Source organism: Rhineura floridana, chromosome 10, assembly GCF_030035675.1.
Source record: "Rhineura floridana isolate rRhiFlo1 chromosome 10, rRhiFlo1.hap2, whole genome shotgun sequence".
Taxonomy (NCBI): Eukaryota; Metazoa; Chordata; class Lepidosauria; order Squamata; family Rhineuridae; genus Rhineura; species Rhineura floridana.
The window spans coordinates 59,911,578-59,932,412 of NC_084489.1; the positions used below are offsets into that span (position 1 = coordinate 59,911,578).

Here is a 20,835-nt window from a genome sequence, read left to right on the forward strand (position 1 = left end):
GAGAGATTAAAAACAAATAACTGAAAATGGGGACTGATAATGCAGACTCAGAGTTTTGACAGCCTACATTCTCAGATCTTAGTTTTTTGCAATAGTCTACTTACACTTTTTATGATTTAATTTGCTACCTTGGGCTCCTTCTGGGAGGAGGTGTGGCATATAAATTTAATACATCATCATCATCATCATCATTATGCTCTTTTCCCAGTAAAAATACAATTACTTTGTGGGTTCAACTAGAGGTGCCTGTAGCATTTATCCACTGTTCCAAAATGCTCTGTTCAATGCTGGTATGGATGCTTGCTGTCCTGTATTCAAGGTTGCTGCTGCTGTTTTAAAATCAGAAGCGGGGGGGGGGTTAATGTAACCCCACAACCTATGGCACTGACCTTTTGATGACAAATGAACAAACCTTCAAAAAAGCAGCCAAAATTGAGCCACAAAAGTACCAGGAACATTTTCTTGAGGATCAAATCCAACGGAGCTGATGAACTTTTAGGGCAATGCTCAGAACACAGTGACACTTGGATGATCTATTACCAAATTACTTAACTTTTTCTTCCCAGAAGGAGTGGAAAGTGTTATCCAAGTTTTTGTGACTGGAAAGGAGACAAGATGAGGCTTTCTGACCCGGAGGTATTATAACAAAGCAGGGGGCCTCTTACTTCTTGAACATGGTTCAGCCTGGTCCTCTCTAGCTGACTGAATAGCTTCATTTCATCCAATTTTTTTGAGTTTATGTGAAATGTTAAATCCCATATCTAAGGAATTAGTCTATATACCACACAAACCCACAGCACCCTTTGCTGGCGTTAAGAGCAGCAAAGCTTTGAACTTTGAGGCAGAGCTGATTTTTCAATCTGAAAATGAAAGTCAGAGAACATTGACAAACTGAAGTAGCTATCAGAGCACAAAGAAAACTCATTCTTTTCCCTTCCGTACACACAGAACCTGCAGCAGTTCTAAGAGGTATTGTGCTGTATAATAAAACTTCCCTGTCTGAACTATCAGGAACAGTTCAGGGCCATAGCTCAGAACATCTGCCTTGCATGCAGACAGCCCCAGGTTCAATCCCTGGCATCTCCAGATAGGGCTGGGAAAGAGTCCTGCCTGAAATCTGGACAACCACTGCCATCCAGTGTAGACAATACTGAACTAGATAGAACAATGGTCTGACGCGGTATAAGGCAGCACAACTTCCTATGTTCCTATGAACAAGCACATCAGCATCCTTGGACCTTGCCCAGGAAGCTTTAACGTACTGTGCAATATAGTTAGGTCCCAGAGAACATTTCCAGTGTAGAAGGAACTGGGGTGTGCACCATCACCTCTTGTGTTTGACAAGGAGTCTGGATTGGCTGGGGCCAATATCATAGAAACCTGGATGGTGCCTTTTTGCTGCTTGCACTTCATGTTCCATCTTAAACCACTGACCTCAGGAGATCCTGCAGGTAAATATTTGTTTATTTAATTTGTATCCCGCCCTGCCTCCCAGCAGGAGCCCAGGGCAGCAAACAAAGCACTAAAACACTTGAAAACATCATAAAAATAGATCTTAAAATACATTAAAACAAAACAGCATTAAAAACATTTAAAAAAACAACCTTAAAAAGGGTTAAAAACATTATTAAAAAACATATTAAACAATTCTGACACAGATGCAGACTGGGATAGGTCTCAACTTAAAAGGCTTGTTGATAGAAGAAAGTCTTCAAAAGGCACCAAAAAGATAGCAGAGATGGCGCCTGCCTAATATTCAAATATATAGTCTCTGACACAGCCTTGTTCTGCCGAGAGACTCTCAAGTTTTGGTTTTTCTGCTCATGATTTATGTAACTTCTTGGCTTCTTGTCTCATGCAACTTTGTAGGGAAATCACTTCTTGTAGGACCTATTTTCCTTCACCCTGGCCTGGAAGGAGGCACAGCTAGAACTCCTCTGGCTATTTTGGCTTCCATGGTCCTAGCCTCTTTTTGGCCTCTATAAAAGGAAAAGCTATGGCTTGTGTTTTGATGTGCCTTATAAGGCACAAGAACATGGAGCCTGATGTCTCTGCAGACAGAGATGCAGACACTTTGGCTCCAGTCTTATACACACTTGCCTGGAAATAAGTCCCACTGAACTCAGTGGGACTTTCTTCTCAGTAGAAATTAATAAGATTGTGCCTTATGGGTATTGGTATAGTAGAAATTCCCATTAACCTTCTGCTGGGGGGGGGACACACCACACATTTATCTTTTTGTCTGCTTTGTAACTTTGCATTGCAGTTTATCTTACATTTACATAGATACCTCCTGACAATTGCTTAATTATTGTGCCTAATTACTATAAATGCCTTGTCTTCCCTGGAGTCCATGCAATCAGAGCAGTAAACACAGCAAAGAAGTATAGAAAACCATGTTTCTCCAGGCAGCATTGATGGCGTAGGAGGCCTGTTCTGATTATGGTTCAGAAACATCAGTCAAACCAGCCTTCCGCAACCTGGTGCTTTCCAAATATTTTGGACAACAGGTCCCATCAGCACCAGGCAGCATGACTAATGAGCAGTGATTATAGAGATTGTAGTTCAAAACATCTAGAGGGCACCAGATTGAGGGAGGTGAGCCAAGCTGGTTTTACAGAAGCCACAGATAACATATATGCTCATTTATAAATATTTAAGAATGCATGTGTCCTGTTTACTGTCAGGATGAACAAGTGATGCTGTGGAGAACCAGTGCCCCAACTAACAATGAGTGGGTGAAAGCAGAAATCCAGATACCTGCAGATCTTGAAAAATTCAAGGTAAGAAAAAATATTCAAGCATCCCAACTCTGAAAGTGCTTCCCAGTGATCTAAAGGATCTGCTGGATATATAGAGCTTTCCATGTTCTAGGATTCTCTTCTGTCAACAGTGGAATAATCCCCATGCATGCTTGCAGCTGCAACACTCTTTTTCATGTTCGAGAACAAAAAGCTCCTTGCATGCAAGGTACTTTGGATCACTGCTACCTTTTCAAGCACTCCAATTAATGGTGTAGCAAGGGCTAGATCTCTGGGCCATAGTCCAGTCCCCACAGCCCAGAGGATTCCCCAAATGGCTGCTCAGACAGTGGCAAATTACAGAGGCAGGGGCAAACATTAGCACCTGGGCTGGCATGGGGCTGGAGGAGATACTGGTCTCACTATCCCTTCTCCATCTTAAAAAAAACATAGTCAAGGTGTCTGTGCATGTACAGGTATCCATTTTATTATTTTTTCTTTAAAAATATCCTTTTCGACAACAGTGCTTATTCCCAAGTCAATATGTTTACCATCCGGGCAGCAGAAGCAACCCCCCTTTTATTCTTGCAATCTAGATGTTATAAGTGAATTTAAAATGAAAAGCTGAAACATGCTTAGTGTATGCATTTATTTTTAAAGAAGTTGGCAAACTTGCTTGTTTTCTTTCAACGTACAGGAATGTAGAAGCAGTTGTAAAGCATAGAATGGGCGGGGTAGTGGTAAGGAGAGAAGAAACATTAATTGTGCCAGGACTTTTAAAGTCCAGATTCTAAAATTAGTCAGCTGCATTGCAAATTCCAACGGTAGAGATACATTTACTGTTCTGCCTTTTCCAGTGTGCCTCCACCTCTCTTTTCTGAAAACGGGCACACAGTGATAGTTAAACCTCACCCCTTTTCACTGTAAAACGTGGTGGAAGCAGCTTGAGTGTTTATTTTGTTTTTAATTCAGCTTCAAACAGATTTTGCAAATGATCAGCAAATCGACCTGTTGCCCCTCCAGGTGTGGCCAATGGAAACACTTTGCTGTAGGTGACTAGTGTGCTCACAGCCCAAGTGTCCATCTGGTATTTAATGTCTAGGCTGCAGGTGTCAGAGAAGAGAGGGGGCAGAACACAAAAAACACCTGTCAATGTGGTCTGTCACTACCTACACCTCACGGAATCCTGAGGCAGATTTTGTCCATGAGCCACTGAGAACCTCCTTAATAAAGGAACACAACTTTTGCCCTGGAAAATAATAACCTTGTGTTACAGTGAGCCTATCACTGCATATAACTTAAACCTCTATGGTCTCTTGAACTTCTTAAGTGCTGCCCTAGGCTCCTTTGGGAGGAAGGGCAGGATATAAACTTAATAAATAAAATAATAAAAATTGTATCCCATCTTTCCTCCAATGAGTTCTGGTATGTACTGCATATATGATTATCCCCCTTCATATAATCTCAACATCCCTATGAGGTGGTTAGGCTGAGAGATCACATCTGGCACCAAGAACACGAAATGAATGTCATGCTCAGTTCGGATCTGAACCCAGTTTTTTCTGTCCTACTTTGACTCTCAAACCACCACTCTTCCCTAGCTCTCACTTCCAGAGCCTTTCAAGTATAGAAATAATCTGGTGTGTGACAATAAGTGGATTTGCCAGCAGTAGCTCCAATTTATTTTTCCATTTTAAATCCAGCCAGCCAGCTGCTGCTAGGTGAGTGTGCCAGTGCTATTGCAGGATTAAGCTCTCCATTAGAAGGTCAGAATGGGATTTCGGAAACTATGGGCACACCTGGCACTTTAGAACATGCTGCAGGGAACTTACCTCCTGGCAATTTCCTGCATCAAATCAATTTTCAGCATAACCAAAATAGATTACTTTGTCATATCTCACTTTTAATACAGTTTTAAAAAATTGTGCCTTGTTTGGATGCTAACATAATAATTGTTTGCAAAAGTTCTTTTTTTTCATATATATATTCTGAAGTTGAAGCAACTACTTTAGCAGAACTTATTAGGAGATTGACTAAGTATGGATGTGATGTTCAGGGGATGAAAGTAATGAAAGATCTGACCCTATCAAATCCCACCCTTGACTATTTTTTTTTTAAGTGAAACTTCTGTCTCCCCATTAGCAACCCAGAGACCCTGTCTGTTACTTTAAATATTCTAAGGCTGCAGGAGAGTGTAGAGCTTTTGTTTCCAGTACCATTTCCCCATTGGCCTTTTGTTCTTCCCCAGCCTATCTTCTGTGGGATCAGGTGATGAGGGATGCCAAAGGTGATTGGTGAAGGCATAGGGTGAGTGCCAGTATGCACCAGTGCTGACTTCATTCCACTGGGCAGTGTGATTGGGCTTTCCTCAAAACCCACAATTTGGTTGGGAGCCATTAAAAAAAACAGGAAGTGGCATTGGCTGAAAGGGAAGCAGACGATGCTGACCTATTTGGATAGTATTTCAGGTGGAATCAGCTTTGTAATTAGTCTTCGTAGCATTGTGACTCACTCTGGTCCAGTGGACACACTTCTAATTAAGATGTAGGAAGGAGGAGCATCTTATTCCACTCCTGTTGGGGTTAAAGGCCCGCAGGAAGGCTCTGACTGAATTGAAATAGAGAAGCAAAATTGATTATATGCTGATCTCCTGTGAGCTTTCTCAAGAAGAAGATTTTGTAATGAAAGCAAATCTGAGTACTTGCCTTTCCTCCCCTGCTAATGTCTTTGGTGTTTGTTAAGTTGTACTTCCTTCTTGCAGAAGCTGTCGTTCAGATTGCTGTAATATTTCTACAGTTCATTGTTTTAAAGAACGCTTCAACTGATCACTTGTATTACACAACTGAAAATCATGTTAGAAAATGGAGTTACATGAACCCATTTGGCCTTTACAAAAGTGCAACTCAATCAATTCGCCTGTTTACTTGAAAGTCACTCCCAGTAACTTCAAGTGGATTTACTACAGATTAGCTGCCAACGTTCTTCAGTTTTCATTGGGCATTAGAACTCCCTATATACATTATACACGTGAATGGGAATCACATGTAGAATGGGGCTCTGAGCTCATGCAGCTTCCTTTAGCTCCAGTGGTGGCTGATGCCCATTGCAGAAGGCAGGAAGCCCAACAGTAGATGGAACCAGAGCCAATGACAGGCAGAGCTGACTAATTCTGACTTTATCTCCATCTCCTTCCTCCTGAGTTCCATAACACCAGCACTAAGGCTAAGGTGGAGGAAGCAGATAGGTTGTGTCACCCTCGGGCTAGTTGCAAGTAATACGGCAGGCAGATGGACTTGTAGGAATCAATACTGAGGTTGGTGGGGCAGTGCGCCATCTGCCCAAATGGACCAGCCTCTACTGTCTGGCTCTGTACCTGGCATGTGGGCATTAGACATACACATCTGAAAGGAAAATCCCATATGCATAGACCTCTATGTGCACAGGCTTTCCACAGGAACTGGAATCTTCCATGATTGGATTCAAGCTCATGTGGATAACATGCAGATCTTCATGCCTAATACATGGCCATTGGAGATGGAGCCAGGGCAAGCCACCAGACCACAGCCGCTTCATGCCATTTATGCATGAAGGCAGCTTCGATTTCACATGGAAGGAACCTATACCCAAACGAATCAATTTAACTGAAGCATAGGTGTGGGTAAATTCTTTCTCCATATACCACACGTATCCCATAGCATGTATGTGACCTTTTGCCATTTATGTGTGATGCTAGCAAGCCATCATTTAATGCAGGTGTGGGGAACCTTTGACCGAGATGTTGCTGAACTACAACTCCCATAATTTCTCACCATTGGTTCTCTGTGTTGGGGATGCTGGGAGTTCAGCAACATCTGAAGGGCAATAGGTTCCTCACACCTGATTTAATGACTTGTGTGGATGTGCTGCTGGCAATCTTAGGCTACACACTATTGGGCCAACTTGCATAAAAAGTGCATTCAGTGTGACCCATTTCATGGGTAAGGACTTTATCTGTAGCTTATATCCTATATAAATCAGATTTTTAAAAGTTACATGAAACCTAGAACAAATATATTAATCCTATATGTTCCTCTTTCCACTGAAATAGTTCGATAAATGTAAAATAGTAACCATTTTCCCAGCTTCTGTTAGAAGGAACCATCAAAAGCAAGACGAGCAGTATCTGTCTGGATCACTTTCATTTTGTGGAAAACATGGTATCAGAATTGCCCAAAGTTTGTTCTTCTGAACAATTTGCCTGTGCCAATGGCCAATGGATTGACAGTAGTTTGGCCTGTGATTACCAGCTGGACTGTTTGGATGGAAGTGATGAAGATCCAGCAGCTTGTGGTAAGTTAAATCACGTGTTCCAAATGTGATACAGTGGCAAACAACTAGTGAAAAAAATTACACTGCATACAGGAATAACTGAAAGGCAACCTCAGACAGCGGCCTTTCCCCTCTGCAAGGGTGGGGGACCTATTAAGTTGGTCCGCCCCCAGAGACTAATGGATCCGGATGGTTTCCTTTTTTTTTTAATCATTAATTTTTATTCAAATTTTCAAAGACAAGAAACAAAACAAAACAAAAACAACCAAACAATAAAATAAAATGTTGACTTCCGATTTGTCGCAGATCAGTTATAGGTCTACAATATATAACAATCCTATCTCTAAAATTATATTATAAAATCACTTTCCTCCAGTAGTTATCTTAATTAATCATCAAATCTCATAAACATTATTTTATTCTTTCCACAAAAAGTCCAAGAGAGGTTTCAATTCCTTGAGAGATATATCTTTCAATTTTTCTCCAAATAAACATATCGCTTAATCCATCTAATTCAAATCTGTTAGGCCCAATAATTTCAATAGCCATTCTTCCATTATCTATATTAATTCCATCTTCCATCTTCAATAATCCTGTTAAGTCCAGTAATTTCAGTAGCCATTCTTCCGTTATCAGAATCCCATAATAATCTTGTTGTCATAGCCATAGTCCAAGTAAACATATCAATTAATCCATCTCGTCAAATCTGTTAAGTCCAATAATTTCCATAACCATTCTTCCATTATCAATATTAATTCCATCTTCCATCTTCAATAGTCCTGTTAAATCCAGTGGTTTCAGTATCCATTCATCCATTATCAGTATCCCATGATGATCTTGCTGTCATAGCCATAGTCATATAACAAGAGTCTGATGGGAATTTCCCCCATCACAAATATGTCCTTGCCATCAATTCTGAATATGTTGTTGAAATATTGTTGTAAAGTCACATCTCTGCTCTGGGTGCATCTCTGCTCTGTCACATATTTGTAGTTAATTCCATAACTTTTTTCTATGTCAAGCCCCATCACATCATTCCAGTCAAGAATTCTGAATATGTTGCTGAAATATTGCTGCAAAGTCATATCTCTGTTCTTCTTTTTTACAAAATGCACTGGCTCATTTCTTAAGAGTTTCTCCACTGTCACATATCTGTAGCCAACTCCATAGATTTTTTCTATGTCAAGCTCCATCACACCATTCCAGTCCAGAAAATCATCCAAGACATTGATAACTTTACCACCAAAATCTTCATTAATTTCTTCAGAGACAACGTTGAATTCCAAACAGTAAACTTTATTTCTAAGATCCATAAACTCCAAATCTTTTTCCAATTTCACATTTGTTCCAATCTCCAGGGCTTGTAGCTTCCCTATCCCATCAAACTCCTCTCTCACAAAATCCATTGTTTCTTTAAGCTCCTGTGTCATTTTGTTAAATTCAATTTTCATCTCCTGTCTACCCTGTCTCAGGGTTTGTTTCGTTATCTCATTCTCACCCATTATTTTCTGAAACATAATTTCTTCCATGGTCTCAATCACTTTCCTGGTTGTCTTTCTTAAAACCACAGAAACAAAAATTATTTCAGCCACAATTGGGTTAATGTTCCAGGCTTGCTTATATCAGTGTAGATAATACAGCCTGCCTTATCTCTATGTATTCAGGAATACAAAAACAAACTTAGTTCCCAACATCAAAACAATTAGTGGCGTCGTGAATAAGCAGATTCGTCAAAATGAAATAGACCAAAAAAAAAAGTTTTTGTTCCCCCCTCCTCGAAATAGAAATCCCTCTTCCGTTGGTATCTTTAGAATGCACCTCCAGGACAGCTTTTTGCGATAAAAACAAAGATAAGCTTTTTCGATTTCTTTCCTCCTTAATTTCGTTAGTGAAAGAGAAAAGCCATAATCTCACCTAGAAGTTCTTCACAGCTGATTCATTGACAAATCTCTTTTTTGCTACACCAATTTAAACCGAGTAAAAAAAGAAAATAGAAAGAAGGATACTTATCTGCCTGTTGAAGTCCGTTTTTCTTTAAAGAAAAGATAAACGTGTCGCTGTAATCAGCAAGAGCTTGATGAAAGTCCGTCCGGCATTGCAGTTTGAACCTTCTCTCATAAATAAATGAAATCCAGTCCTCCCCACAAAAACAGGCTTTATGGTTAATCTCTACGTTTCTCCCTGACCGGGAGAAAATCTTTATCAGTCAAAAAGAGCGTTGTGACTGATTTTAAAGCTGAAAAAGCTTCTTCTGAGACAAGAGCTCGTCTCAGAGGCAGCACAGGCAAAGCAACCCTTCCCGGAAGTGGATCCGGATGGTTTCCAAAGAGCTCTGGGGAGTTTTCCGGCTGATAGGGCTGGCACTCCTGTCGAAACCCTGGTTGAACTGTGGAATACAGAAATGACCCGGGTGGTTGACATGATTGCTCCTGAGCACCCTCTCCTGTGTAGAGCTCGTACGGCTCCATGGTATACCCCAGAGCTGAGCGCGATGAAACAATATAGGAGATGGCTTGAGTGCAGATGGAGACGAACTCCTGGTGGATGCAATTACACACTGGTAAGTGCCTATGGTAAGCTGCATTTAGGGGCAATGAGGGCAGCAAAAAACCAATATTTTGCTGCCACTATCAAATCATCAATGTGCTGCCCAGCGGAGCTCTTCAGAATTGTCCGGGAGCTATTACATGCTGGCCCCAAGGACATGGTAGAACCATCTGAGGCCCACTGTAATGAATTTGCTAGGCACTTTCAGGATAAAATCTTTTGCATCTGCCAGGACTTAGACTCCAGTGTTATAGCAGGTGAATCAAGCAGGGTATCCAGAGCACAGCCTTGTCCCGATTTCTTGGATGAGTTTCAGTTGGTACTGCTTGAGGATGTTGACAAGGTGGTTGGACAGGTTCGTGCAACCACTTCTGTGCTGGATTCTTGCCCTTCTTGGCTAATAAAAGCTAGCAGTGATGGAACAGCCAGCTGGGCCAGGGAAGTGATTAATGCCTCTCTGCAAGAGGGGGTGGTCCTGAAGAGGCCCTCCCTGGACTCAGAGAATCTTAATAACTATAGGCTGGTAGCAAATGTTCCATTCCTGGGCAAGGTCCTTGAACAAGTGGTGGCAGGCCAGCTCCAGACACTCTTGGATGAAACCGATTATCTGGATCTATTTCAGTTGGGTTTCAGTTGCCTGGTTTTGGCATGGAAACAGCCTTGGCCGCCCTGTATGATGACCTCTGTCAGGAGAGAGATGGGGAGTGTGACTCTGTTGATTCTCCTTGATCTCTCAGCAGCTTTCAATACCATTGACCCATGGTATTCTTCTGACTGAGTTGGCGGTGGGAGGGACTGCATGGTGGTGGTTTCGCTCCTACTTGGTGGGTCGGCTCCAGAAGGTGGTGCTTGGGGAACGTTGCTCAGCGCCCTGGACTCTCCAGTATGGGGTTCCACAGGGGTCAGTTCTGTCCCCCATGCTGTTCAACATCTACATGAAACCGTTGGGTGAGGTCATCCGGAGCTTTGGAGTGCATTGCCATCAGTATGCTGATGACACGCAGCTCTATTCCTCCTCTTCAGGTGAGGCTGTCAATGTGCTGAACCAGTGCCTGGCTGCGACAATGGACTGGATGAGGGCTAATAAACTGAGGCTCAGTCCAGACAAGACTGAGATGCTGCTAGTGGGTGGTTCTTCTGACCAGATGGTGGATGTCCAACCTGTCCTGGATGGAGTTGCACTCCCCCTGAAGGAGCAGGTTTGTAGCTTGGAGGTTCTCCTAGAACCATCTCTGTCACTTGAGGCTCAGGTAGCCTCGGTGGGTTGGAGTGCCTTCTACCAACTTTGATTGGTGGCCCAGCTATGCCCCTATCTGGACAGAGATAACCTGGCTTCAGTTGTCCATGCTCTGGTAACCTCTAAATTAGATTACTGCAATGCGCTCTATGTGGGGCTGCCTTTGAAGACGGTTCGGAAGCTGCAGCTTGTGCAAAATGCAGCGGCCAGATTGGTAACAGGGACCAGACGGTTTGAACATATAAAACCGATTCTGGCCCGCTTGCATTGGCTGCCTGTATGTTTCCGAGCTCGATTCAAGGTGCTGGTTTAGACCTATACAGCCTTACACGGCTTGGGACCACAATATCTGATGGAATGCCTCTTCCAACATGAACCCACCCATACACTACGTTCAATATCCAAGGCCCACCTCCGGGTGCCTACTCCGAGGGAAGCTGGGAGGATGGCAACAAGGGAGAGGGCCTTCTCGGTGGTGGCCCTCAAATTATGGAATGATGTTCTTGATGAGATGCGCCTAGCACCAACACTGTTATCTTTTTGGCACCAGGTCAAGACTTTTCTCCCAGGCATTTTAGCATGTGTTTTTAAATTGCTTTTTAAAAATGTGTTTTAAAATTTGTATATTTGTTTTTAATGTTTTTAATTGTTGTAAACTGCCCAGAGAGCTTCGGCTAGGGGGCGGTATACAAATGCAATCAATCAATCAATCAATTAATAGGGATTTTTCTGGAGAATGTTAGGGCCCCATACAAGCTGATACGTCTCTAAGACACGTTACTCATTGATCACAGAGGCCTTTCCAAACCTCTCCATTCTGCTTTGAGCTCTGCGTTCCTGATCTGACATTCTGAAGATCCTTTGTGTACTTATGGGCAGAAGAAGAGGAGAGGAGAAGCCTCTAGTTCCTTTTCACTGGTTAACTAGGATTACAAAGATGAACCTGTCCCTGTTTTTGATTGGTTTTAATCACACAGGGGTCCTCATGTAGGGTTCCAATTGAAGTACAAAGCAGCCCACACCCTTCCACTTCCTACTACTGCTCAGTTCTTGTCTTTGTTGCAAAAAGCACACTCCCTCTCACACAAACACCAATACCTAACCCTCAACCCTCTTTAATGTTGGCATTGGCGGCAACCACGAGCATAGAAGCAGGACAATCAGAATTAGTTATTATCTGTGGGTGCAGTTTTTATTTCATGCTATTTCATGTTTGTAAGCAGGCTCTTGCAGTGGGAAAGCAGATTATCCCTTTAAAGACACACATAGGTAAGACCTCTGAGATCACAATGATGCTTGCTTACACAGAGTGTTCCAAGTTCCAGCTGGCATCACCTCAACTGTTGCTTTTCATTTCTAAGAGCAGTTAGGACAGTTGGAGAGCACCAAGGGCCACAGAGATTGTTGCTAGGTTCCTAGTTAAGTTTCTTTTCTTTACCTTCAGGGTGAATTTATGTTTTCTTTATATGTCCATAGTGTTATTCAGTTATTCAGGTATTAGTGACTAAGGCAGAGACGTCAGGTAGCAGGCTAGTGAAGCTGTGGCATTTGACTGTGTTCATGAAGGCAAAAACCTAAGATCTCTTGCTTAGGCTTCTGAGTCAGCAAGGCAGGCAAACTTCTTTATTGCCTACTGGTAGGATTTTTTCATTTGATTTGTGTGAGATGCCTTGTGGGCTATTGTTGCAGAAAAACAGCATATCTGTTTTAAAATAGTTTTTTGTTAACTAACTCTATGAGGTCACAATAATGCTTGCCAAACAATGCCCTGAGGAATGTCATCACCAGATAGAAACAAGCACATCGAAGCAGCAACTAACTGAAGTGCTGGTGAGGTTGGGGAGATTACTGGGTTATGGGGATGGTTATTTTTGAAATATCTGCCTATTCTATTCATTTAGCCTGGTCATATATTTTGTATCAGTTAGGTTTATATTTAGTTCATCTCACACAGATGATTTTGTTTGTATTTCATGCATTTATTCACAACAAAAATGAACATCACAAACTCATTTCTGACAGAGCCAATGGTGCAGTTAGAGAGCAGAGTGGGCTACATCTCTTGTATGTATTTGAATTTCATAACTGTCTAGTTTTATTGCTAGTTTACCTATTCATTATGTTTTTACAGATAGGAATTGCTTTCTCTTCCTTTTATATATTCATGATGATACTTAGTAGTTCAATGTCAAGATATTATTAATTTATGTAGAGAAGTTAGGTAGGATGGTTAATACATTATATTTGAATCTGTTCCTTCACACAGGTATAGCCATCCATGAGGTAAGGCTCCAAAATTTCTTTATTTCTTTATAAATAGTAAGAGATTTTTGGGGAAAGAGCGCTTGGGCAGATCAGTCTTTAAAGAGAGACACACACAGTTAGCTGTGACAAGTTTAATGGCCTGGAGGAAACATTAGAGAAGGAAACTCAAATAAGTTTGTCTTTTACTTTTAAAGGGCTGTTTTTACATTTTCATCTGTGAAATTTTATAGCAGGTTTACCCAGGTAAGTTAATATGTTGCTCCCCCCCCCATTTAACTGTGTTCCTTCATCATGCAGGCAAATACAACATTTACCAGGTAAGAGATCAAAACTAATCCTATTTTATTACAGGTTTACTGGTAAGTAAACTGGTAAGTAAACTCATACAAACTCAGAAATACACCACTCAGACACATTTTTCCTGTCCACACAGACTATACCACCCCAGAGACACCACCCACATGCACTCACACACATACATGGTATAAAGACACCACACACATGCACCACACATACACACCACACATAGACATTGCATGCACACAAGCAGACACATACAGAGATACCACCCACATGCATACACACATACACCAAACACAGACATTGTATGCATGCAGACACACACTGCACATGCACACAGAGAGACACTCTGCACGTACACACACATGCAATCCACCCACATACCACAGATTGTGTGCACACACCACACAGACACCGCATATGCACATACAGAAACCATATGCACAGACACTGCACACGCACATACACACTGGCACTGCAGACTTACACCCGGTCACCACATGCACACACATACATAAACCACACACACAGACACTGCATATGCACACACCACACACAGACACTACACAGACGTAGCACATGCACACACAGTGGCACTGCACATACGGTCACAAACACTGGGTACACAAACTACACAAACACCATGCACATGTGAACACACCACACATGCCACTTACAGGCAGACATTGCGCACACGCACACACACACACACACTGCCCATACACAAGCACACAGACACTACTCAGACACAGCACTCACAACATACAGATACTACACAAGTTCACACTACACTTGCACACATGCAGGTTCAGAGGCACCCTGCAAACACCACACACAGAGAAAACATACATGCAGGGACAACACACACAACCTGGGCTCTCTTACACATACACACACGCACACACATGGACAATCACATACCACACACACATACTCCACATGCACAGACACAGCAAGCACATGCAAGTGCACCACACACAGGCAGACATTGCACACACACACACAGAGAACCTGCCCAGACATACACAGACATCACACACCAATACACACACTGCACACATATACATGGACACACAGACACCACACATTCATGCACACTGCACACACATATAGACACTGCACATTATGTACACACTAACACTGTGCTGACACACACAGACACCACATGCACATGCAGACATCACATACAGACACCACCCAAGGAAACACACAGACACACTACAAATGCACACACACGCAAGCACATACAGCACATGCACACACCACACACAGACACTATATCCTTCCATGTGTGCACATGTTGAGGCACACTGCACACACCCACAGGACATAGACCACACACCAATGCACACACACACATGTACACACGAAAACCACATTCATGCACACTGTGCACACACACACAGACACTGCACATGCATGTACACACATAGAAGCAAACACACACACAAACTACACACACAGATACCACCCAAGCAAGCACACACAGACACTACACATGCACACACAGAGACACCACACACACACAAACACAACACACAAGCACATATTGCACATGCATATACCGCATATACATACAACATGCTTGCATGTGTGTACATGCTGAAGCACAGTACACACACAGGTACAACACACACACAATATACAGACCCTAAACAAGCACACACCACACACTGCATACACAGATATGTCACATACAGACATCACACAAAGACACTATACATGGATAGGCACAGCATGTACATGCAGGCACACAACACTAGGTCTGTGTGTTTAGTGTGTGTGTGGTGCCTGTTTATGGCGTGTGTGCATGCATGTTGGTGGTTTCTCTGTGTGAACAGGAAAACTGTGTGTGAGTGGTGTATTTCTGAGTGTACATGTGATTATTTACCAGTTTACTTACCAGTTGTGTAGAAAACCTGCAATAAAATATGATTAGTTTTGATCTCTTACCTGGTAAATGTTGTATTTGCCTGCATGATGAAGGAACACAGTTAAATGTAAAAAAACAAAACCAGCTTAACTTACTTGGGTAAACCTGCTATAAAAATATCACAAATGAAAATGTAAAAGCAACCCTTTAAAAGTAAAGGACAAACTTACTCACGTTTTCCTCTCTACTATTTTCTCCAGGCCATTAAACTTGTCACAGCTAACTCTCTCTTTAAAGACTGATCTGCCCAAGCACTCTTTCCCCAAAAATCTTACTATTTGTAACAAAATAAAGAAATTTTGGAGCCTTACCTCATGGATGGCTATACCTGTGTGAAGGAACAGACTCAAATATAATGTATTAACCATCCTGCCTAACTTTTCTGCATAAATTAATAATATCTTAACAACTAAGTATCATCATGAATATATAAAAGGAAGAGAAAGCAATTCCTATCTGTAAAAACATAATGAATAGGTAAACTAGCAATAAAACTAGACAGTTATGAAATTCAAATACATACAAGAGATGTAGCCCACTCTGCTCTCTAACTGCACCATTGGCTCTGTCAGAAATGAGTTTGTGATGTTCATTTTTGTTGTGAATAAATGCATGAAATACAAACAAAATCATCTGTGAGATGAACTAAATATAAACCTAACTGATACAAAATATATGACCAAGCTAAATGAATAGAATAGGCAGATATTTCAAAAATAACCATCCCCATAACCCAGTAATCTCCCCAACCTCACCAGCACTTCAGTTAGTTGCTGCTTCGATGTGCTTGTTTCTATCTGGTGATGACATTCCTCAGGGCATTGTTTGGCAAGCATTATTGTGACCTCATAGAGTTAGTTAACCAATATCTATTTTATGCTGTTTTTCTGCTACAACAGCCCACAAGGCATCTTACACAAATCAAATTTAAAAAATCCCACCAGTAGGTAATGAAGAGTTTTGCCTTCCTTGCTGACTCAGAAGCCTAAGCAAGAAACCTTAGGAAGTTTTGCCTTCATGAAGGAACAGTCAAATGCCACAGCTTCACCAGCCTACTACCTGACCTCTCTACCTAAGTTACTAATACTTGAACAAATGAACAACACTCTGGACATATAAACAAAACATAAATTAACCCTGCAGGTAAATAAAATAAACCAACTAGGAACCTAACAACGATTTCTGTAGCCCTTGGTGCTCCCCAACTGTTCCAGCCGCTCTTAGAAATGTAAAGCAACAGTTGAGGTGACTCCAGCTGGAACTCGGAACGCTTTTGTGTAAGCAACAGTCATTGTGATCTCAGAAGTCTTACTTATGTGTGTCTTTATTTTAAAGGGATAGCCTGCTTTCCCATTGCAAGAGCCTGATTATAGTATTGCTATTGTAGAGATTGATTTCTCCACTGCAGTCATGATTGCAATTATTATGAAATTACTGTTACTTTCACAACAAAAAATGTATGTTCTTCTTAATAAAGGTATTGATAAGCATGGTCAGGATTTTTTTTTACTGATGTATTAAATGGTTGGACTGTTCACAGTTTCACACTATGTGTTTAGATGGTCCCTGAAGAGTGAGACTGCAAGAACTCCTTCTGCCTGGGATTACTGGTTTGCAACCATAAGACTCACTTTGTAAATTACAGATCTTGCAGGAGATAAAGCAGCTGCAGCTTTTTTCTCCTATTCTTCCCTTGGTCCTCTTATAAAACTCTCTCTCTCTGTTTGCAATGAACAGAAATCCAGGTGTGCTACATAACATATGGGGAAGCAAGTTAGGCAAGAGGTCCAAAGGAGCAACATGACTGCCTTATCTCCCACTTCACTGGGGAATTTGATGTTAGATTGCAAATCTCAAGGCTGCACTTTTGTGTTTTTAATACATATATATAAACAGAGGCCCTGCTGTTATAAGGTGTTGATAAATTCTAATAATGGAGGATTTTTTTAAGCCTTAGAACAGGGGTTCCCAAACTGTGGTCCACTGGTGTTCCACGAGCTTTATTCGGGTGGTCCATGAAATGTTTGTAAAAATACCTGTGAAAATCATGCAGCATCTAGCACTATGCATTACAGGCAGAAAAATCATTAAGTGATCTGCAAGACCCTCGGCCATTTTCAAGTGGCCCGTGGTGAAAGAAGTTTGGAATCCCTTGCCTTAGATAAATGCAAGATCTGGTATATACATTTATTTTTCTTTGAGAAAAAAAGAAAACCTCCATGAATTTCTTAAATGGCAATACAAAACGTTTTTCAATTCCTCATTTGTATTAAGCTTCTTTAGTTTACATCTCATGAAATTATGCCCCTGGAAAACAAACAATATTACGTCCTGCTCATTTAAACCAAAAAGTGTGTGTGTATTCGACCATCTGGGTAATTTATTAATCTGTAAAACGAGTAATGAAAATAAAGGCAATTATGCCCCTAATCATTTATTTTTATCATTCTCTGTATAAGAATATATACTACAATTGTAGATTTAATAAAGGAGCTCTCTCTTGTGCCCAGTGTCCAACACAATACACTCTCAAAATGTCAGTCAAAGACAAAGCATGATTTCCTCCCGATCACCCTAATCATAAGCATCCATGTATCAGTATGTATGGTTCACCAACCAGCCCTGTAGGTATACTGGGAATTATCAGGAAACCAGCAGCAATTATAGCATCTTATACAGGGACCATGGTAAACACAAGTAGAGAATGTCTGAAGGGAGTTTCTATGTCCGTGTGACAGAACACTCCATGTGCCCAGGAATCTGGATGACGCAGGGTTCCTGATTGTCTGGAGGCCTCTAGGCACGTTTGATTGAATACACTTAAGGGCCCTGTTCAGACCTTTCCATTCTGGAGTCAAGAGCTAAAGTATAATTTGGCTAAGAACAGCAAGAGCCGATGAACTTTGTGGGAGTCAAAGTTTTCCGTGAAATGGAACACAACCTAGAATTTGGTGCAGTGACAAGAGAGATGACTCAAAGGTCCCTGTCATATTGTTGAGGTACAAGATTAACAATGACCATTCAGTCAGAACAATCAAGAGGGGGAGGGTATAGAGAATCGTACTGCAATGGAGAAGTCAATAAAATGACACAGGCTCAGTGGTGGTGGTGAATAAAGATGATTTAAAAAACCTGCAAGAGCAGTCTATTCTCGTACAACCTTTTAGAGGCCGTTCTCCACATCTCATGTCAGTGGAGGATCAGCATGCATGTATAATGGATATAACCTTTTTTGTGGTGGTGCCTGGATTGTGGAGATCCCTCTTTTGGTGGTCTTCCATGCTTTTTCTTTCTCTGTATTTAAACATGCAAATCAGTCCTGGCTCTATGCATGTAACAGAATGAATCTGGAGTTGGCAGGATGGACTACACCCATTCAGGTTGGAGCCAGCAGATGCTATTTTGAATTCTTTGAGTCAGGAGCCATAAGAGGAGCAGCTCAGCCAGCTAGAATTTTACTTGGCTCAGAGGAGCTTTGGTGTCATTGGTATCTGAGTGCCATTATCCATCTTCCATATCCCACACAAGACCTTGGGGATAGAGGAAGAGGGAGTGGCAGAGCAATGGTGCCAAAGAGCTGAGTGAGCTGGAGGTGCATCTGAGAGAGGAGGAGGAGATGGGGCACTGCCTCATCTTCCTGGGTTTTATCGAACCAGCCTTGGTAGAGGCTTGAAAATCAGAGCTGCAGCAGCTATGGCCTTGAGGAGCTTGCCAATGAGGTGAGCTCCCTTTCCTTGTTACTTAATATCCTGGGGGAACTCTCGGAGCCTGACTAATAGAAGCTGTGGGTTCAGGGCTGTGTCTTCTGAGGCTTGGGCAGAGAGGTTACTTGCTGGGTCATCACTGTGCATCCTCCATAGTTTCCTCACACTTTGAGTAAAAACTTCCTGCAAGCAAATAACTAAGCACATCAGAAGTTCTAGCCAAGTTTTCTCGTTGTTGTTGTACCTTTTCTTCTTGTAGGGTTTTTTCATGCAAGGGAGCAGTCAAAAATAGAATCTCCTACCTGCCATTTGAAGTGGTACAGTTCTTTCTGTCACTTCAGAACCCATCACTTCATTCAGCTTCATACATAGATAAGGGCTTTAAATGTTTGCTGTTGTTTTGGTTACTGTGATGTTTTGATTATCTTTTTGTTAGCGATTTTATCATTTTGTACAAAAGTAGTTATAAATTCAGCATATGGATAAATGCACCTTGGGCTTCTAGAGGAGCAGAAGCTGTAAAAATGTCCAGTAAAATTAGAAGGCCTTTTAGTTTGAGGAACAGAAGGACAGTGTTCTTTATACAATGGCAGACTTTAGAAGTGGGATTGGTGAGGTTCATTATGTAGGAATGAAACAATATGCTGGAAGGTTATGGAACCTCAAAACATGCTTCAGCATAAGCCGAAGTGAAGCTAAAGGTGTGTGCTGAGACTTGTAAATGAATGAATGAGCTTGGTGCCATTGAACATTTTCAGTGAGCATTTCCTTCACTATTCGGAAACATCAATCTACTTCCTACATCTAAACTTTAGGGAAATATTGTCAACACATGCTCGGGCCACAACACTTTTCTCTGCTGTGGGGAATTCAAGCTTTGGATCTAATTTTTGACAATTATTCAGAACACTAAGAAAACAGAAGAGGCCCGGTTTGAATTTAACATTAAATTATGGTTTCTCATACAGACACAAGCTTGCATGAGCTTCATACTGCCACTTACCCTCTCTTCCTCTGGCACGGCTGTGAAGAGATCAGAAGCACCCACTTCTGAATTTAATCAGAATTTCTTCTTGTGACCAAACTTGGAGAACTCTGGTTAAATTCTGATTTGTTCATAGGTGAAGATCATAAGCCACAGTTTGATCCTTGCCTATTAGAACAAATAATAATTTTAAAAATTACCAGTGTTTATTTGAGCTGGGATGTAATAGGGAACTCTGGTTAGTTGAAAAGTCATAATTTAGTGTTGTGGCAAAAAAACCCCAAGGTATACTCAAGCCTGAACTGGTGGATTAGAAGTGAGAACGCTTCAGTTTTATACAACCAGCATTGAGTTAATCCCCTACTATTCAGATAGCCTGACAGCAATTATAATTGCTTTTCGTGTGTAATTCCTGATGAAGTTTGTCTTGAAAAAGTACTTTTACAACACTCAGGAAGGTATTTGTATGTACACATCAATTAAGTTATTAGGTAGGAAACCTGTCCCCAAATTTACTCTTTAAATTAAGATCTTCATAATGAATACAGATTTCTTTATTAGAATTGTGTTCTGCAGTTAGCAATAGATGATCTCTTATAGACAGCGGTTATTTTAGTTTTAAAGAAATGTCTTGGATTTTAATGTGAAACACCAATGATTGTTTTATTAAGAGACATTAATTTAAATAATAAAAATGTAAATGTACTGCCTTCAAGTCGATTCCGACTTATGGCGACCCTATGAATAGGGTTTTCATGAGGCTGAGAGGCAGTGTCTGGCCCAAGGTCACCCAGTGAGCTTCATGGCTATGTGGG

The 20,835-nt window shown here is 41.4% G+C and overlaps 1 protein-coding gene across 1 annotated transcript; it reads left to right on the forward strand.

Moving 5' to 3' along the window:
- The first annotated feature begins 600 nt into the window (after positions 1-600).
- LOC133364824 (MAM and LDL-receptor class A domain-containing protein 1-like) lies at positions 601-19,407 on the forward strand. Its single transcript, XM_061585687.1, has 4 exons — positions 601-636; positions 2,688-2,783; positions 6,863-7,070; positions 19,295-19,407. Exons 1-4 carry the CDS (start codon positions 616-618, stop codon positions 19,405-19,407), a joined length of 438 nt encoding a protein of 145 aa, XP_061441671.1. The 5' UTR covers positions 601-615.
- The last annotated feature ends 1,428 nt before the right edge of the window (positions 19,408-20,835 follow it).